This window comes from Lutjanus erythropterus, chromosome 4 (genome assembly GCF_056507025.1).
Source record: "Lutjanus erythropterus isolate fLutEry1 chromosome 4, fLutEry1.hap2, whole genome shotgun sequence".
NCBI lineage: Eukaryota > Metazoa > Chordata > Actinopteri > Lutjaniformes > Lutjanidae > Lutjanus > Lutjanus erythropterus.
This window is the reverse complement of record NC_139320.1, coordinates 33436769-33454601: the sequence shown is the minus strand read 5'-3', so window position 1 is coordinate 33454601 and position 17833 is coordinate 33436769. Positions and strand designations below refer to the sequence as shown.

At 39.4% G+C, this 17833-nt stretch overlaps 1 protein-coding gene across 1 annotated transcript; it reads right to left on the bottom strand.

Annotated features, from left to right (window-relative positions):
- Positions 1-4680: 4680 nt before the first annotated feature.
- Positions 4681-11204, bottom strand: LOC146328724 (P2Y purinoceptor 14). Its single transcript, XM_084716483.1, has 2 exons — positions 11064-11204; positions 4681-5816 (listed from the first exon to the last, which is right to left on the bottom strand). Exon 2 carries the CDS (start codon positions 5812-5814, stop codon positions 4777-4779), a length of 1038 nt encoding a protein of 345 aa, XP_084572609.1. The 5' UTR covers positions 5815-5816; positions 11064-11204; the 3' UTR covers positions 4681-4776.
- Positions 11205-17833: the final 6629 nt, after the last annotated feature.

Here is a 17833-nt window from a genome sequence, read left to right as displayed (position 1 = left end):
CATATTTTAGACTCCACTTTTTAAAGTTTCCAAGAAGTAGCAAATGGAGAGTGTTCCTTTAGATGGACAAAAAGTCTTAAGGTCCCCAAAACATAATTTTCTTAATGTCCAAAAACAATTTTACAAAAGTCAGAGACAACTCGCTGAGTTCACTTTAGTTCAGTGTAATAAAAGGTTTATTGTAGTTCACACCGAGTCACAATCCCTCAGGAGCCTTCTTTTAGACCAAAATCACCTCATCCTGTAGTGGAGATTAGTTTTTGCTAGTTTTCCAAGGCTCGTCCCAATTTCACAGTTTCAGGAATTACACACTATTGTTTACAGTGTTAAGCGTTAAGCCAACAGTGCTGAATGAGTATTATGCCCCCTGCCATGCAGCTATAGCTGCCCATGGATGTATTAAGGAGGATGGCCTAGGTTAGCTGACTCTTCCGGGACTTAGAGCTCACAGTGAACACAGCCAAAACCTCCTCCGCCTCTTTGACGACATGGAATGCAGTACCAAGGTGGTTTTCATGCTTCCGGCACCTTCACCTAACTGTATGGCTAACCAAGCTAAAGACTAAACTAGGAGTTAGCACTACTCTAGCAACAAGTATAGCTGTCTTTCCATGAGGAAACTCTGTAAATGACCTTAGTATTGTATTCGCTGTCAAGTCTTGGAGGCTGTATCTAGTCCTGGTGCAGCTGTGTCCACTGGGAGGCTGCTGAGCCCAGCTGCATTGCCTGCTAACAGTCACAGTTATCAGGAGTTAGCAGTTAGCTAGGTCTGGCAACAATAAAAGCTATCTGTCAATCAGGAAATTCTGTAACTTACATGACCGAGAGTTGAAGCTGAACAGCTGGATGACGTGATCCATTTTCACCAAAATCAGTGAATAAAGTTATAAAGTTGTGAGGCCCAGCCCCCAGAAGCATCAACGCATTGAACACAAAATTAGCATGTGTTCCTGTGACCAATCAATATTTAGATCTATATTTTTATTATTTTGCCATGGATATTGAAAAGAACACATTTATCAGTGTTAGCAGAGCCCTGTGCACTTTTATTTTAGTTTAAGTTTGTGCTGAAGTAGAGTAAGTAAGTAAGTAAGTAGTGTAAGTATCACAAACTATTAAACTAGTTTTTTTTTTCATTCCCCTACAATTATTTGTCATCTCTGCAGCACTCTGTAGTGAATTTGTTTTGATGCATCAATGTTTAGCATTTGCTAGCACATGACAGCTTTGGTTAGCCTGCCATAAATGTGTTTAGACAATTTCCACATGTTATTTAGTATTAACCTTGCAAACTAAATGACTGTCTTTCTGTTAGCATTTAGCAGTGCACCTGGTATTCAAAACCACAAATTTTATTGAAAATATTTTAATAAAACAGTATGTGTAAACCACAAATATATACTGTATTTTGTTTTGTTTTTTCCAGCAAATTCCAGATATCAAGCTCCAGAGTCCATCTTTGCAATCCCAGATCCAAACCAACTCATTACCAGCAATTATCTCAAGTCAAATCCACACCCGCCCCGGCCCATGGTCCGGCCCGCGCCCTTTCTTCACAGTCACTCACTTGTCACGCACAGGTGCAGCACTGGTCCCTCTGCAGCTGTCAGTGTGTTTGCATAGCTAAAAATTTATACAAGCATCAAAGTCACTGACAACTTTATTCTGAGAGTGTTTAAGCACCAAAATCCTCCCAAACATCCGACTTGGTTTTTAAAGATGTGTTGTCTACAATTTGGTATCCTCTGGTTAATTCTGCCTTTATGTCATCCATTTTAGCCAACAGCTAGCCTTCATCACCATCCCAATGTTTGGCAGGATGTGGGGTCAAAGGTTGTGTCACAGCCTTTCACAATAAAATCCTGTTGGCTAATCAGGGTTAATATTACTGTATTACTGGACATATGTATTTCTGATTTCACCAGGGAAAGATAAACATAGTATTGTATTAATTGCTATATTGTGGTTCTTGCCTGCTGTCTGCTTGCAATTATTTAATTATTCACCTGTGTTTACACCTGTGAATTGATTTACCTGGTACACAACATTTTTGCGGGTCACCTGTTGGGTACCCAACCAGGTGCAGGATTCTGTGAGGTTCCTTTGACTTGAACTTCAACTCAAAGTCCACTCAAGAAAGAAACCAGCCATGCAAGGCTGTCCTTCTGGTGGACCCTTCCTTGGTCCCGCCCCCTTTTTCAGAACCAAGGTCAAATTATCTTTTTTCTCTTTCCTGTACTTAGATATGCTATTTGCTATGCTCATCATGTTGAAAAGAAAAAAGATGATTAGAAAATGTTACATCTTATGCTAATGTTAGCAAAACACAAGCTAACTACAAGCTAATCTACATCTATTGCTAGCTAGCTAGTTAGCTAGTTTGAAGATGGCAAAAAATATTGAGTTAATTATCTTAAGTTGTCATACGTTATATAAACTTAACAAAACTTGTTTTAATTAGCTAGCTAATGATTTATGTAGATAGGTAGTTAGCTAATGTGTGCTAATATTAGCTATTAGATTTAACTAGCTAGCTAACAACTGATGTAGATTAGCTACCTAATTGTTTGCTAGAGTTTTATTACAGCTAATCTACATCAAGCCTTAGCTTGTTTACAATCTGTACATGTGACAGACAGCATAAAGGTTTCAACATAGACAGAGGTCTAATTACACACTGTGACCATCACAGGCAGAGTACACACATTGTACAGGTTTGCATTCCAACTGATTTTCAGCACAACAGTAGAAAAATGAGAACCCTTATGTTTCTATACTGCCTCTGGTGGTCACAGTACATTACTACACTCCTACATATCTCTGTTGAATCATTTCCCAGGAAGTGTTAGTGTGCTGCTGTGTGTGATTTACATGAACGTGTTTCTAATGAGGTGTGACTACACAGAGACAGTAGTGTAGTTACACACTGTGACCACATGAGGGCAATGTACAGATGTGAATATAGTCTAGATTAATGAAGGAAGACCAAACAACAGCAGAGAATCAGTGAGAATCACAGTGATTAATGTCTGAGTTTAATTTAGGAACACTGCCCCCCTGTGGAATAAAACACAAACAACACACAATATTTTCTCCTAAAATGAACAACTATTCAAATACACCAGCTGAAAAACATCTATTTTGTTTCACTGTACAACCATTAACCTCTCATTTTATTTGTATAGAGCTAACCTGTTTCATTCAATCATTTTGAACCACATTATCACATTTATATGTTGGATTCTTCCAGGTGTTCCTGTGGTCAGAGGTGCACTTTTAATTCGGATCATTTGATGCATCAGTCCAACAGCAGACAAGAGTGGCTCATGTGACCTCAGAGCCACAAAAACCAGATCAGCTGAATTTCCTGGAAACAGTCACAACAGTAACGTGAGGAGAAATGAACAGCACTGCAGAGTCTCGCAGGTTTGACGCCCAGTCATCACAGTCCACTCTCACTTCCATATTTGCACTTCCTGTCCTTTCTCTCCTTTTCTATCCTTTAATTCTTCAACAATAAATAACACAACTGTATGAAAAGATACCACATATTAAATACATATGATTTAATAATATATAATGCCATTTATTCACCATATACACACATAAGTCTGCATTTATACATATTTCCATAAAAATATTGAAAATATCACATTATAACACGATGAGGACGTGATCATAAAAACTTTTACTGATACACCAACTCTACTCAAAGGGACATTTCACCATAAAATCTAGATTTTTCCTTTTTCCTTGCAGCTCGGCACCTTTTTCCTTGAAATTTTGAAGGTGGTTTGTTTTGACTCTGCATACACTAGGTATGCAGCATTATACTTTTACTATTTTATTTCATATTTTCATTGATGCTTCTTAATATTTTTGCTCTCCACTTTGCTGCTGTAACACTGAACATTTCTCCAGTGCAGAACTAATAAAGGAGTAACGTTTCTCTTCAGATCTTTGTTTGACAGTATATCAGTTTAATTGTATTTGGGCTATCAAATTCTTAATAATTGATTAAACTGATCATCAGTACTCATTCTCTTTGTGGGTTGGGTTGGTTAGATGTAAGTGAATGGTAGGGTTAGAGTAAAAAAAATCTTAGGATAAGCCAATCAGAGTCAGAGTAGGACGCCCTATGACTTTGCCCTCCTGGGGAGAAAAAATGCTGCTTTATGTGAAAAGTCCTTTGGGTCAGAGGACAATAAATATCTTTTTTGGATCAGCATCTCTATATGTCACACCTGTCAGGTAAATGGATTATCTCTGTAAAGGAGAAATGTTCACTAGCACTGATTTTTACAAATTTGTCTACAAAATTGAATAGAAATAAACATTTTGTGTGCACAGAAAAATTCTAAGAACTTTGACTTAAACTTGTGAAAAATGGGAGCAAAAACAAAAGTTTTGCATTTATGTTTTTGTTGAGTGTATTTTTTTTCTAGTCAGACATCTACAGCTGATATCTCCAAAACTCTGCAACTCAAACCAAAACTAATCTGGATAAGCAGAACTACAGGGAAGAGGAAAAATATTGATTCTTAATTTTGGGACGAACTGTCCCTTTAAATTCTGGTTAAGGGTAAATATTTTGTCCTCTCCTCTCTTGTCTCCTCCCTTGTCCTTGTCTTTTCTCCTCTCTATATGTTGCTCTGGACAGGACCTCTTTCCTTTTCCTTGTCTCCTCTCCTTGTCTCCTCTCCTTGTCTCCTTTTCTTGTCTCCTCTCCTTGTCTCCCATTTTGTTTTCTCTCCTCACACCCCCGCCCTCTCCTCTTTATATGTTGCTCAGACTCTGGTCGGCGGTTAGCGACCTCCTCCCGTCTCTTCCTGACAGTTTCCTCAGCAGCGACTCTCTGAAGGTCCGACACATCAGGAAGTAGATGACAGGGTCGAGGCAGACGTTGAGCGCCGACAGGAAGAGCGTCCCCTCCTTCAGCTGGAACAGCAGGAAGCGAGTGTCCCAGCTGAAGCCCGACCCCGGCATCTGGCTCAGCGTGTACGGCACACGGCAGACGTGGTACGGCACAAAGCAGACAAAGAACACAGCAAGGATGCTGAAGATGCTGCGGTTCGACTTCCGCCGGATGTCGCTGTTGTTGTGGCGCACGCGACGGTACGACTGGTAGACCCTGCAGGCGATGGAGGCATAGCAGAAGGCGAGGACCAGCAGGGTCACCCAGAACAGGCTGACGCTGAAGAGGGTGGACACGCGGTGCCACTGCACGCCAAGCGGCGTCTTCAGCTGCATGCACTTACGAGAATTCTGTTCATTGGCTGGCTGACTGGTCAGCAGGACGTTGGGGAGGACACAGAGGAGGAGGAGGCTCCAGGTGAGGAGCGCCAGCACTCGGGCGAAGCTGACACTCTGCAGGAGGTGCAAGCAAGAGCCACCACACAGCCGGGCCCTGCAGGTGGAGGAGGAAGAGGAAGAGGTGTGGCGGACAATCTTGACGTAGCGCTCGAGGCTGATGAAGCCCATGAAGAGGATCCCCACGTACATGGAGGAGTAGAAGAGCACGGCGGTGTAGCGGCACATGATCACGTGGATGTGCCAGTCGCCCAGTCCCACCTGAGCTGCCACCCTGAAGGGGAAGGTGACGAGCATGAGGAGGTCGGCCACCACCATGTTCTTCAGGTACACCACCAGGCCCGAGTCACTGGGCACCCTGAAGAAGATCCAGGCCGCCACGCCATTCAGGGATACGCCCACCACGCAGATCGCAAAGTAAAGTGGCGGGAGAACCTGGTGCGTGAAGACGCTGCTGAAGTCTGATTGGTTGGTGGAAAGGCGGGTGGAGTTGAGGGGATCCATCCCTGAAAACAAACAAACAACACAGTTTGAACATCATAATAATGTTTAGTGATCTATTCCTCTGAATCCATCCAGTTAAAAACAAATAAAACATCATCTGAAACTTTTTATTTTTAGAATAATTTATGATGTCTTTAAGTCTACAGCCGTGATTGTAGGTGGAAACCAAGTAAAGCATGTGTGTTCCTCACCACAATGCTAGTGGTTTCTTTTTAACATTTCTATGTAATACAGTGTTTCCCAAACTTTCTTACAGGGGACCCACTTTTTAAAAACAACAAACAGGCCTTATCAATAATAATCCCTGACCACTTCTGCATCACCTTGTATTATCTTGACATTATTGAATTTATGTACATTTTAAATACCTTATAAATGAGAAATACATGTATTTAGGCTGAGTTAACAGATCATCTTATTGTTTTTATTTCAATGTAGTTGAATTTAGCCTTTTTCATAAATGAGACCAAATAAGTGCAGTTTGGCAGAATTAACAGGCTCTAATTTTTTCCTATGATCAGTAAAACAACCGAAACGAACCAATGTTTGGGAATGACTGCAATTTAGTATCTGCAAGCTGTTTTGTGATATTTTCCAATATTAAAGGTCCAGTGTAAGATTTTAAGGGATCTACTGACAGAATGTTCCAGAAATGAAATATATACTATTCATAATTACGATCTCAGTCCTGTATAATCGCCTGAAAATAATAACTGTCATGTTTTCATCACTTTAGAATGAACTGTTTATACCTAGAAATGGTGCAGGTCCTCTTCCATGTTGCACCACCATGTTTCTACAGTAGCCCAGAACAGACAAACCAAACAGTGGCTCTAGATTAAGAATTTTGCATTTAGAGCGAGTTTGCCGGCACTGTAGGTTCTCCCACATGCTTGGAAGGGGAGGGTGAGCTGAGGTGCAAACTAACTGCTAGATGCCAACTAAATCCTAAAAACTGCTCCTTTAAGAGGAGTTTCCTCATCTACTTCTTCTTGTGTTTTTCATGTACATATATGACTGTATCATCTGCATACATTCAAACATCGGCTGCTGTATATGCTGAAGGCAGCTCATTAATGTAGAAGCTGAAGCAGGGAGGACCTCGAATGGATCGTCCAATCACCTGCCAAGTGTTTTTTTGAAAGCGCTTGCCTTTTTCCCAAACAGTTTCTAAGGACGACTTCCCAGATGGTTCTGTGGAACAAACTTAAACTGTAGACTCTTAATAATTCTTTAAATGTCAACAGCCTTTTATGTCCATGAAGTGAACACGCAGCGCTGCCTCTGTTTACACTGGGACACATGCACAAATAAAAAGTGTCTTGAACTCCTGTTTGTCCCGCTGTTCACACACACACTTCCCTCCTGCGCTGATTCATCCCGGTCCAACACACACTCAGGTCCTCCATCCACGCTTATAAAAACAGTCAGTGCTGACAGAGGAGGACGACACCAGGCTGCCGTTTGTCTTCCTGTCCTCGGTCTGGTATTTTTAGCTCCCGTCTTGATCTGACAGAGTGTCCAACCCTCTGCTGAGGCCAGGTGATGCTTCGTCACAAAGGTTCAACTAAAACTAAATGAAGAACTTCTAAATTTTTCAATTCAGGCTTCTCACCTGTTCTGAAACAGTTAATATATCAAAGAAGTGATCATGTTCATGGGACTCTAGGATCGCCTTAAAACACTCCTCTGACTTCCTGTGTTTATGTTGAGCACTTTATTTTACATGAAACAGCTGCAGACAACTTTCTCATAATAACAGACAGAAATCTCTCCCAGCTCTGAGTGTCAGAACATCATGACCATCATGAAACAGCCACGGTAAACTCACCATCAGGTTTCCTGAACACATGCAGAGGCAGATGGGTTTTTACTTGTCACCTCTCTACTATCAACCATCTATAAAGACATTAAATACCCAGAATCTTATTAACAGCTACATCATCTTCCTGTGCCACAGACAGAAGTGGCAGCCTGGTCTCTTTTATCTGCATACAAATAACACAACTAGATTTTTAAAAACTCGTGTGGTGCAACTAATTCTTTTCCTAACAAAGTACTTTATCAGTGATCTAGAAAAATGAAAAGTTGAGCTGTATGTTTGTAATATCACAGAACGAAGCCGTGTAATGTAGAAATGTAATGTAACAGGAGCACAAACTGTTTGCACCGAGTTGCCATGGAGACCTTCGTTCATTTTCCCTGTTTGCTTCAGATCGTATTTTAAATTTACAGTGTATCATCCACACACTAACAGAATGATGAAGCAACTACAGACACTTTGAACAGTATTTACTATTTAAAGTTAATTTTGCGTTACTGATACTGCAGCTCAGAACACTGATTATAAAACTGATCAGTCTATCCTATTGATCAGGGAAAATCTAAAATCAATTTACTTTGATTGAAGCTGAAGTGATGTCTACGTCTCTGTCATTATGGGACATGAGTCAAACAGCATCATGTTAAAATCTGCTGTGTGAAGTTGAACTGTTTAATGTTCAGTTGTCATGTTAGAAATGAACAGCAGCATTAAGATCACAGTCAGTCCATCAGTCAGTTCTGACAATGTTCTTCTTCTCCTGTTTTATTTGCAGCAGCGGAGCTTTTAGTAATGATATATTTTTTTAGGAGGTGAAGGTGAAGTTTCCATAACAGAGACAGAGGACAGAATAAGTTTTGTTTTTGTTTTTTGTATGAAAATGTTGCATATTGTACCTTTAAATCAGGGCTTCCCATACTTTTTTCCTGGGGACCCACTTTCTTTTTAAAAGTGACTCTCTCTGTTTTTGTTTCCACTTATAAGGAAAATGACCCAGGACATTTTAGTCTAGACAGAAGTAACAGGCTCTTGTTTTCCTCTCTATAAAAACTGTCCTGCACATATAAATTTAAATTTGTAGAATTTCCTCCACTGTCTTTTATGTACTTGGGAACTCAAATAAAATATCCTGTGATCCACCTTTGGGTCACGACCCGGTGTTTGGGAATGACTGCTTTAAATGTCCAGGACTGATCTGAATGTTAAACCCATGAACCCATTTTCTCAGGATAACAAAGCTTGTTTTACTGAGGTAAATTAATTGACTTCATCACAAGATGAAGCACTTAAAAAAGTTTTTGCAAACATGTCCGTTTGAGGCTTTCATGGGAATCAAATCAGGACATTTTGTTCTGTTCCTCATTAAACTCATATATCTAAAGTTTCTCTTCTTTATAGATTTTTGTTTTTGGCATTTTTTTGAAGTTGACTCATCCTCTCAGTCAGTGAACTGGGTGATATAGAAAGACAAGGTGCTGATCAGCAGCAGGAAAAGCAACGACAGCTTCTGCTTTCAGTCTCTTGCAGATGACCTGTCACAGGAAGTGATGCAATTATTTCAGATTTCAGAGGAGATGGTGATTAAGACGTATTTAAAAAAAAAGCTGCCTCTGACCAGCAGCTCACGCCTGCTGTTTGTTTGAGCCAGCCAGAGCGTGTTCTGCTCAGGTGGTTTTCCATCGCATCATCATCAGTGGTACTCAGTATGGAAATCATCTGGTTTCTTTACTCTGTGTACACTGTGTTGTGGACAAAAAAAGACATGTGAGGACATCATCTTGGACTTTGATCAACATTTTCTGACATTTTATGGACTGAACAACCAATTGATTAGTGGAAAAATTATTGTCGGATTGATCCCTGGTTGAAAAATGGTTCCAAACATGTGAAAACAGGTGGGGCGCACCTGTTTTCACATGTTTGGACCTATTTTTCAATTGACGAGATTGTGACAGCCCCGCCCCCCTATCCCCTCTGAGCTGAATCCTTCAGACTGCTGGAACCTGAGCAGAGACGGTCACATCACATCCATCACTCAGAAAGCTCAGGTCCTTCCTGAGACAGCTGAAAACATTAAGGCCGCCATCAGAAAGTCACATCCTCCATCATGGTGTGTTTGGCTCTGCGCCGCCGCTCTCTAAACAGATAGTCCAGCTGATTCTGTGTGCAGATTATTGGCTGCACTCTCTCTTTTAAAAGTCTGTCCTCCCTGACACATCAGAGACATTCAGCTTTATTTAATTAAAGCACATTTTGTTCTATTTGCCCTGTTGTGTCTATAAATAATATAATCTGAAGGATGCATTTATTTTGTCTGATTTATTTTGTGTTTGAACCATAAAAAGTATATATTATTTCAGAGAAAGAGAGAAGGGGTTTGCTATGAGGATAAAGTTGTGATTTTATAAGAAAAACAAATGAAATATTTGAAGAATGAAGTCATGAAGTTACGAGAAGAGGAGGTGAAATAAGTAGCAAACACAGAGGCCAGTTGTTTACGTTGTAGGGAAATGACACAAGCACACAAAGTGATTTGCATGGAAAAATTATCTAGATAAAATACAAATGAAATCTATTTATAACTCGTGACATTTAGATAAATAACAAATAATAAATCAACCACAGCTCTGCCCCCTGTCCGCTGTCCTCTGTCTCCCGTCCCCTGTCCTCTGTTCCCCGTCCTCTGTCTCATGTCCCCTGTTACAGTCTTTGATTAACAAAGACGAGAACCAGAAGAATTCTTTTGTATGTTGTGTTAAAATATGTCATTTTATTTTCCAGTGCACTAATAAGACAAAGCGAGCTTCACTCTATGAAATTAGACAGAAATAATATGTTCTTCATAAGACCCTCATTAGACTTCATTAGAGGGTCATTAGTTGCAGAGCAGTAAATCACACATCTGTCATTTAAAAACGACCTATGAATCAGATCTTACAGAGGTAGAGGAATATTCTGTCTGTGGGTGAAACAAAACAGGAGCATATTACTTCTATTATTTTCATGTAATTTGCAGCTCGGTGTGTCTTACTGCAATACAGTGCAACAAAAATATGAATGCACGCATTAGTTCAGCAAACAAATCAGTAAGTCAATCAAAAGACGATTGATTTTTTAAATTTGAGCCCAAGTTAAAATGTTACGTTCTGAAAAAGTTTTATCAACTACTGATCTACTTTTCTTCTTTAGATAAACTTCAAGTTTATTTAAACTTTTTAAAGTTCATTTCAAAACTTAAAAGTTAGAGAGTTTCTGTTGCAGTACGTTGCCTTGAAAGTTTTTTTCAGTGTACATGTAAACCATCAGAAACAACACTGAGGACGTTCTATTTTGTCTCAAACACTCTAAATCTTTACTCTTAAAATGTCCAATTTTTGTCCCCCATGACACAACATTAACGACTGTCTGTATAACTGAGTGCACTCACCAGATGTTCTGATGTTCAGTCAGGTTCCCATACAGATGTTGCCTCCACCTGTTATATAATTCAAACTGCGTTATGTTCACCGACAGTTAGATGAAGTCTGCTTCAGATTCAGTGTCCACTTCCTCTCTTGTCTCGCTGTCCCTCCTCCTCCTCCTCATGCTGACTCTCTCTCTCTCTCTCTCTCTGTGTGTGTCTCTGTGTCTCTGCAGTCATAGCAGCAGCTCTGTGAGGCTCTACGCTCAGTACAAGTACACATACTTGAGTAAAAGTAAAAGTACTGACTCAGCTTGTTTACTGCAGTGAAACAGTTCAGGCTCTGAAATGTCCTCATGGTAAAAAGTCATTTTTTTTACTGTTTCTGCGTAAAGACAGCTGAACCTCAGCTTTTCCCTGGTCTGTCTCCGTCTGTCTCAGTTTCTTATTTGATTTTCAGGTTCAGACAGAGTTTTGTTGCCATCAGGCCTCGACAAGTTCGACTTTTCAGCCACGATCAAAGAGCTACTCTGCACCAAACAGGAGGAGATTCAGTGACGGGACAATGCATGCAGGGAACTGAAATCGCTAATGACTAAACTGGAAAAATAAAAATAAATAACTAAATATAGAACAGCCCCATTATTATTATTATTATTATTATTATTATTATTATTACATTTTGACTCCCAATAATTTAACTTCTGTAACCTCCTAGATTTGAACACTGCCATATGTTCAGTTCCATGCCTCTTTCATGTTGCACATATAATCATATTTTTTTTTGTTTTATTTACATTTAAAAGCAGTTTATTGTTTTCCATCCATTTGATGACAGATTTAAAATCATTTGACAAATATTCATCCAACTGAGTTTGTCAGTCTGCTCCTCCAGGGATCGTCTGTGAAAATTTGTGCGTTTGATTTCTCTGACACTAATGGAAGATCATTTGTATGTATGATAAACAGTAATGGACCGAGACATGTCCCCTGTGGGACGCCACATGTCAGCACGTGTGGGGAAGGAAAGGAGCCATTAACAGGGATTGAATGTTTTAATAGGAACTCATCCGGTTGATGGCGTTCTCACTGAAACCACAATTAACCAATTTTAAATGGCATGCTGCAGTAAAATCAAGACTTGATGAGAACACATGAGTTTGTCTTTATCAAGAGCACTTAACCACTCACTGATCATATCCATATCCGTTTCAGTGGAATGATATGCATGTTGAGCACGCCTTAAAAGGCCATTACATTCCATATATTACCAAATGTGGTCACTTCTTACTGGTTCTACAATTTTACTTAAGGAGGAGAGTAAGCTAACAGGCCGACTGTTGTGTGCAGCAAAAACTGTTTGAGCATCTTTGGAAACGGAGCAGATTTTTTTGTTTGTTTCTGTTCTGTTGGAAATGTTCCTTGTTGCAAAGATGAAACAGATGTTTTACATATCTCACGGCAGATTTCAACAGTTTATTGTCAGTAAGATGGCATCCTGGAGATTTATTGTCAGGAAGTGACCTCAAAGTAATACAAAGCTGTAGTTTTTCTCTTTCATAATCTTATTGTATTGTTTCTTCAACAGCTCTGTTGTAATTTCTTGCAACAAAATTTCTGCATTTTCTACATATCATAATATCAGAGGTGAATCCTCACCGAGATACGACAACTTTTGCCTCATTCCTCTGAGGTATTTGCTTCTCTCAGTTCTTGGTCAATCCAGGGGGTGGTTTGATTTTAACTGTGCCTTTCCTTACACGAGCCTGTAAACAGTTTCATGAAACAAAAGAATTATCCAAATCATCTTCAACATACAAAAAACAAGGTCCAATAGAACAGCAGCCGAGTCTCCCTCCAAAGATCAAATTCTTATAGTCGCTCCAGGACGTCTTCATGGTACTTTGGTGTATTTAGTGAAGCTCACATTATTATGATCTGTCCAGGAAACCAGGACAGATTTAACACTTGAACATTTATTAGGAGCACTGCAAAATATCAAATCAATAATGGTTTCAGTTAAGGACAGTGATTTCCTCTGTGTCAGGTTGTTTGAACTGAAGTGAGCTGAAGTGAACTGCTGGACTGGTTTGGACTGAAGGTACATTTATAACTGTCCATCATCGTGCGTCTGTTCCTGGGGATTATATAATACTGGGGACCGCGGCGCCGACACGTCACAGAGACGTGTTTCAGCTCTGTTCGGTACACAGTTCAGTACTACATAGTTCTCAGTGTTTTCACATGTTTTCAGCAGCTATGTTCTAACATGTAGAACGTGTTTAGAAGAAATACTTTTTAATATGAGGATCTACGGCAGACCTGAGCAAAATGTGGGCTGGGAGGCTGGATGTGGCCCACTGAAGGTTTCATGTGGCCCTGCAAGGTTATCATGGATTATGCATTTTGCACACCATTAAAACATCATCAGACCTTTATTTTGAAAGGGCTCAGTGCTGTGTTCATTGGTAAAGATAATGAACTGAATCTTTTATAACTTGATTCACTCAGTGCTGAACATCCATGTTGTTTATGTTGTTCTTCTTCTACTATAAAACATCAGGTTTTAGATACTGTCAACAAAATATGAACCCACAGTTCATCACAAGTTCATCACTTTCATCAGAAAATAACTTCTACTTTTGGTCCTACACAGATCACCTGTGACTGTTCTATTATTAGAGATCTGGTCATTATTAGGACCTGAAATCATTTGTGTCTGAACCACAGCAGCCTGATCAGTTTCTCATGTGACTCCCCCTGAAAGATAACTCTGTTTTTTCTCTATATGCCGCCCATTCAGGAGAGGAGCATCTCTCTGCACAGCATATTTTATTTTTATGTTTTGAACAGTGGAGCTCAGGGGGACACGACACACACAGATCAGGATCCATGTTAGTGGAACAAATTCATTGTTGGTTCTGACCTGCATGTGGGATTTATTGTCTGTAAGAATAAAGAATATCACCAGATTTATGTTGAGAAACTCCCAAAATATTTATAGCACATTCCCACCAGAGTCCAGATTCAAGTCTCCTTTTTGAATCCAGTTCCTCAGAAACTTTAATGTCAAATAAATAAAGTCAAGTAAAACTTTATTTGTCCCCAGAGGGGCAGTAAAGAACAGTAATGTCTTACCATAACACAATATCAAAAACATACACAACAATTACTGTCAATACAACAGTAAATATAAGTACTCTGTGTTTATGTACTACCAAAATGATAAATATTCATAAATAATAATTACCAAGTGTGATGGAGCTGAAGTTAGACATGTAATATTGGAGTTTAGTGGTGAGATGTGTGAAGGGTGTGAAGGGTGTGAAGGGTGGGGGTGCCTTCTGGTTTGTGGGTATTTGAGATTTGATGGTGTGAATTGTGCTTTCAGAACAGTCAGTACCTGTCACACTGTTTCAGACCACCGTCACCTTTAGTAATGTTTTTTTTCTGCTCAAGACTGAGAGAAGCAGAGAAACACTGTAAAAATAAAGTTTGTTTTAAGTTAGTGACCAGGATACATTTGGGTACCCTGAGCATAACTTTGGAAAGGTTTTGTAAATTTTGAAAAATGTGCTTGAATTTGAGTTTGGAAAAGGTGTAGGAACCCTGATTTAAGTTAACATGAGCAGACTTGATTTTGAGGATCTCAGAGCAAACAAACTTTTAAGGACCACCCGTGATTTCTGGCGCCCACCCTAAGGGGTCCCGGACCTCAAGCTGGGAACCAATGGTTTATACTACAGCCTCCAGCCAGTGAGCCACATGACCTATATGCATTAAACAAATCTATAGCTAATTTATATTTTTAAGATTCTCAAAAAATCACTTTAACAAAAACTGAAGAGTCAGAACATGATGTCAGCTGATGTATGATGTGTTCATTTCATGATCAAGTTATCAGGTCATTTGTCTACATGCTCTGATGAACTTATCTGACACTTTGATGTCCTTCTCTTAACATGTAAATGAGGACTAAACTGATTTCTTTGTACGTCCTCGTTACGTCTGTGTGCCGTCAGTCTTCTTATGAGTTATTTTATGAGGACTGCAGGAAGACGAAGCTAATAAAGATTTTAAGTTTATTTAATTTGAATAAAATAAAGTTGTATGTATTTATTGAGAAGAGATGATTTTTTACTGAACGGTACAAAGAAAAAGTAGATCAACCGAATAAAAGATCTTTAGTCATCAGGGACCGGTGACACTGAACTCATCCAGCTTCCTCTGATGAAACACTTCTGTGTCTCTGTCTCACACTCCAACACCATCTGTCTCTCTGTCTGTCCACCTGTCTGTCTCTCTGTCTGTCTCTCTGTCTGAGCAGATAACAGGACGTGTCTCAGACTGATGTTGGACAGACAGATGTTCTCACTTCGTCCTTTTTTTAGCTTCCCATCTTTCCACTTTTAGTATCACAACCCCCTCCGTCCTTCCTCTCTCTCCCAGTGTGACCACCTACACAGCTTTATGTGTGTGTGTGTGTGTGTGTGTGCGTGCGTGCGTGCGTGCGTGCGTGCGTGCGTGTGTGCGTGCGTGTGTGTGTGTGTGTGTGTGTGTGTTTGATGGGGGAAATAATATTTTTTTAGAAATATGCATCAGATGACCACAACAGACATCAGAATGATGAAACTCCTTAACCTTCACGTTTGTCATAACCTGTATCCACGACTGCCAACATTTATTTGGATTATTTGGTAGAAACAGAGATTCTAGATTAAATATTTAAATGTTCTGTCTCTGTTTGTCTGATGTCTCACCTCCCTCTCACTGCTGGCATTTTCTCTTCTAACAAATAAAGAGTTAATTTCTACCAAACCAGAGTTGGTTGTTGAAACAGTGGAAAGACGAAACCAAGATGGATTTGTCGAGTTTTATTTAATGTTTCAGTTTATAAAGTTCTGAATGATGCATCTCTGATCTTCTGCTATGTTACAAAGCGTCCAGATGTCTCAGGTCTGGGACAGGTCTACTTTCTGTCCTCAAAGTCAAAACGAAACGTCAAGTGGCAGCTTTCGGTATTCATGCTTCACATATCTGGAACAAACTTACAGAAAACTGCACCTCTCAGTTCTTTTAAATAAAGACTGGAGATTTTTCTGTTTGCCTCTCAATTAAAAACATCTGAAGCTTTTGAATATCTTAAACTGCATCAGTAACTTTTACCTGTTTTATCTTATTTTTAACTTTGTCTGGGGTTCCTTTTACACTTTATGTCTTTATGTTGTCAAAATGTCCTATACAAATCACAGATACAAGATAAATTTAGAGTAAAAACTGAGATATTTATGTGTTTTTAATTGGCAACCTGCTCTCATTATAATGTTACAAACACTTATTATTTTTTAATTAATTGGTTGATTGGTTTAGCTATCATAATACACATATTGATAATATTGTTCCTGCTGATCATAAGGTGAAATGAAAATAAAAATCCTTTTTGGAAAACAAAAAAAGAAACAAATCAAGTGAAATGTGACAAATTTTCCAAAATCTGTGAACAATAATTGTTTTCTTCTTGGGCCTCCATAAGGCAGACATGGGTTTGTTTTTGGCCAAAAATGTCTCCTTTGATCATAAAGGTCACAAAACCCTGATGTAAATATATAGAGAACAACAATGGTCCCAGTATGGAACCCTGGGGAACATCATCCGACACACTGAGGAACATGTTGTGTTCTAGCTGACAAGTAGCTATAGAACCAACTTACAGCATGTTCAGATAAATCAGTGCTGTGGTGACAAGGTCCACTGTGGCAAAGGCTTTAAAAAAAAAGATAAAAAAGAATATTTTACGACATGAAAACAGGGTGCAGGCTGGAGCCTTTAAGGAACAGCAGCTCTGATAACTGATAGCTGCCATCATTTCCTGCAGCAGTGATCGTATATTTTGATGCTCATGAGTCTGACTGTGACGGAGCGTGTCCTCCACCCACGCTGCTCCGCTCCGCTCTGTTCTGGAGGAGAATGGGAGGAAAAGGAATCCAGCAGGGAGGAGGAAGATGTCAGACACGAGAGGAGGAAGTGGAGCATCTCTGTTCACCTCTGCTGAAACAACACTAAACATCTGCACAGCTGCAGCGATGCCCTGTGACTTTCTTTAGATAAAAACATTCACTTCCATCTAAATATAACACTTAAAGGAGCAGTCTGCAGGATTTAGTGACATCTAGTGGTGAGCCTTGTTTCAGTCTATTCCTTTATAGAAGAACTTAAGAAACTGTGGAGGAATTCTAAAAAAACAAAAACACAATCATTATTATTTTCAGCTGATTACACATGAATGAAAACATACTATATTCAATCTCTGACATATTCTGATAATAAATCTCCATAAATCTGACACACTGGACCTTTAATGGAGGTCATGGTGGAACCATGCTAACCTAAAATGAGATTTCACCTCTCTATTTATTTCTACACATCTTCATATATTTTGTACTTCTGCCTGTATTTATTTATTTAGTTGCAACTGTACATATCTTTTTATTTAATTGTGAAAATAAGTAACTATCTAAATAAATGTTGAAACAAATATAGGCAACAACTAAACAAATAAAGTAGGAGAATCAATAAATGTGTAAATAAATGAGTAATAAAATCCTTTTAAGATTTAAATATAGTGGTGTGATGCCTCAGTAGAAGCTCGCTTGATTTTGGGCACAGCGCCTCCTAGAGGAACAGGCACCACTGCCTGCCTCCTGAAATAAAAGAACTTGTAGTCCTGTTCCAGTCCAAAATTTCGCTCCGGAGTTTATCTTTGATCCAGTGTGATCGAGTCTGATCCACGATCCGCT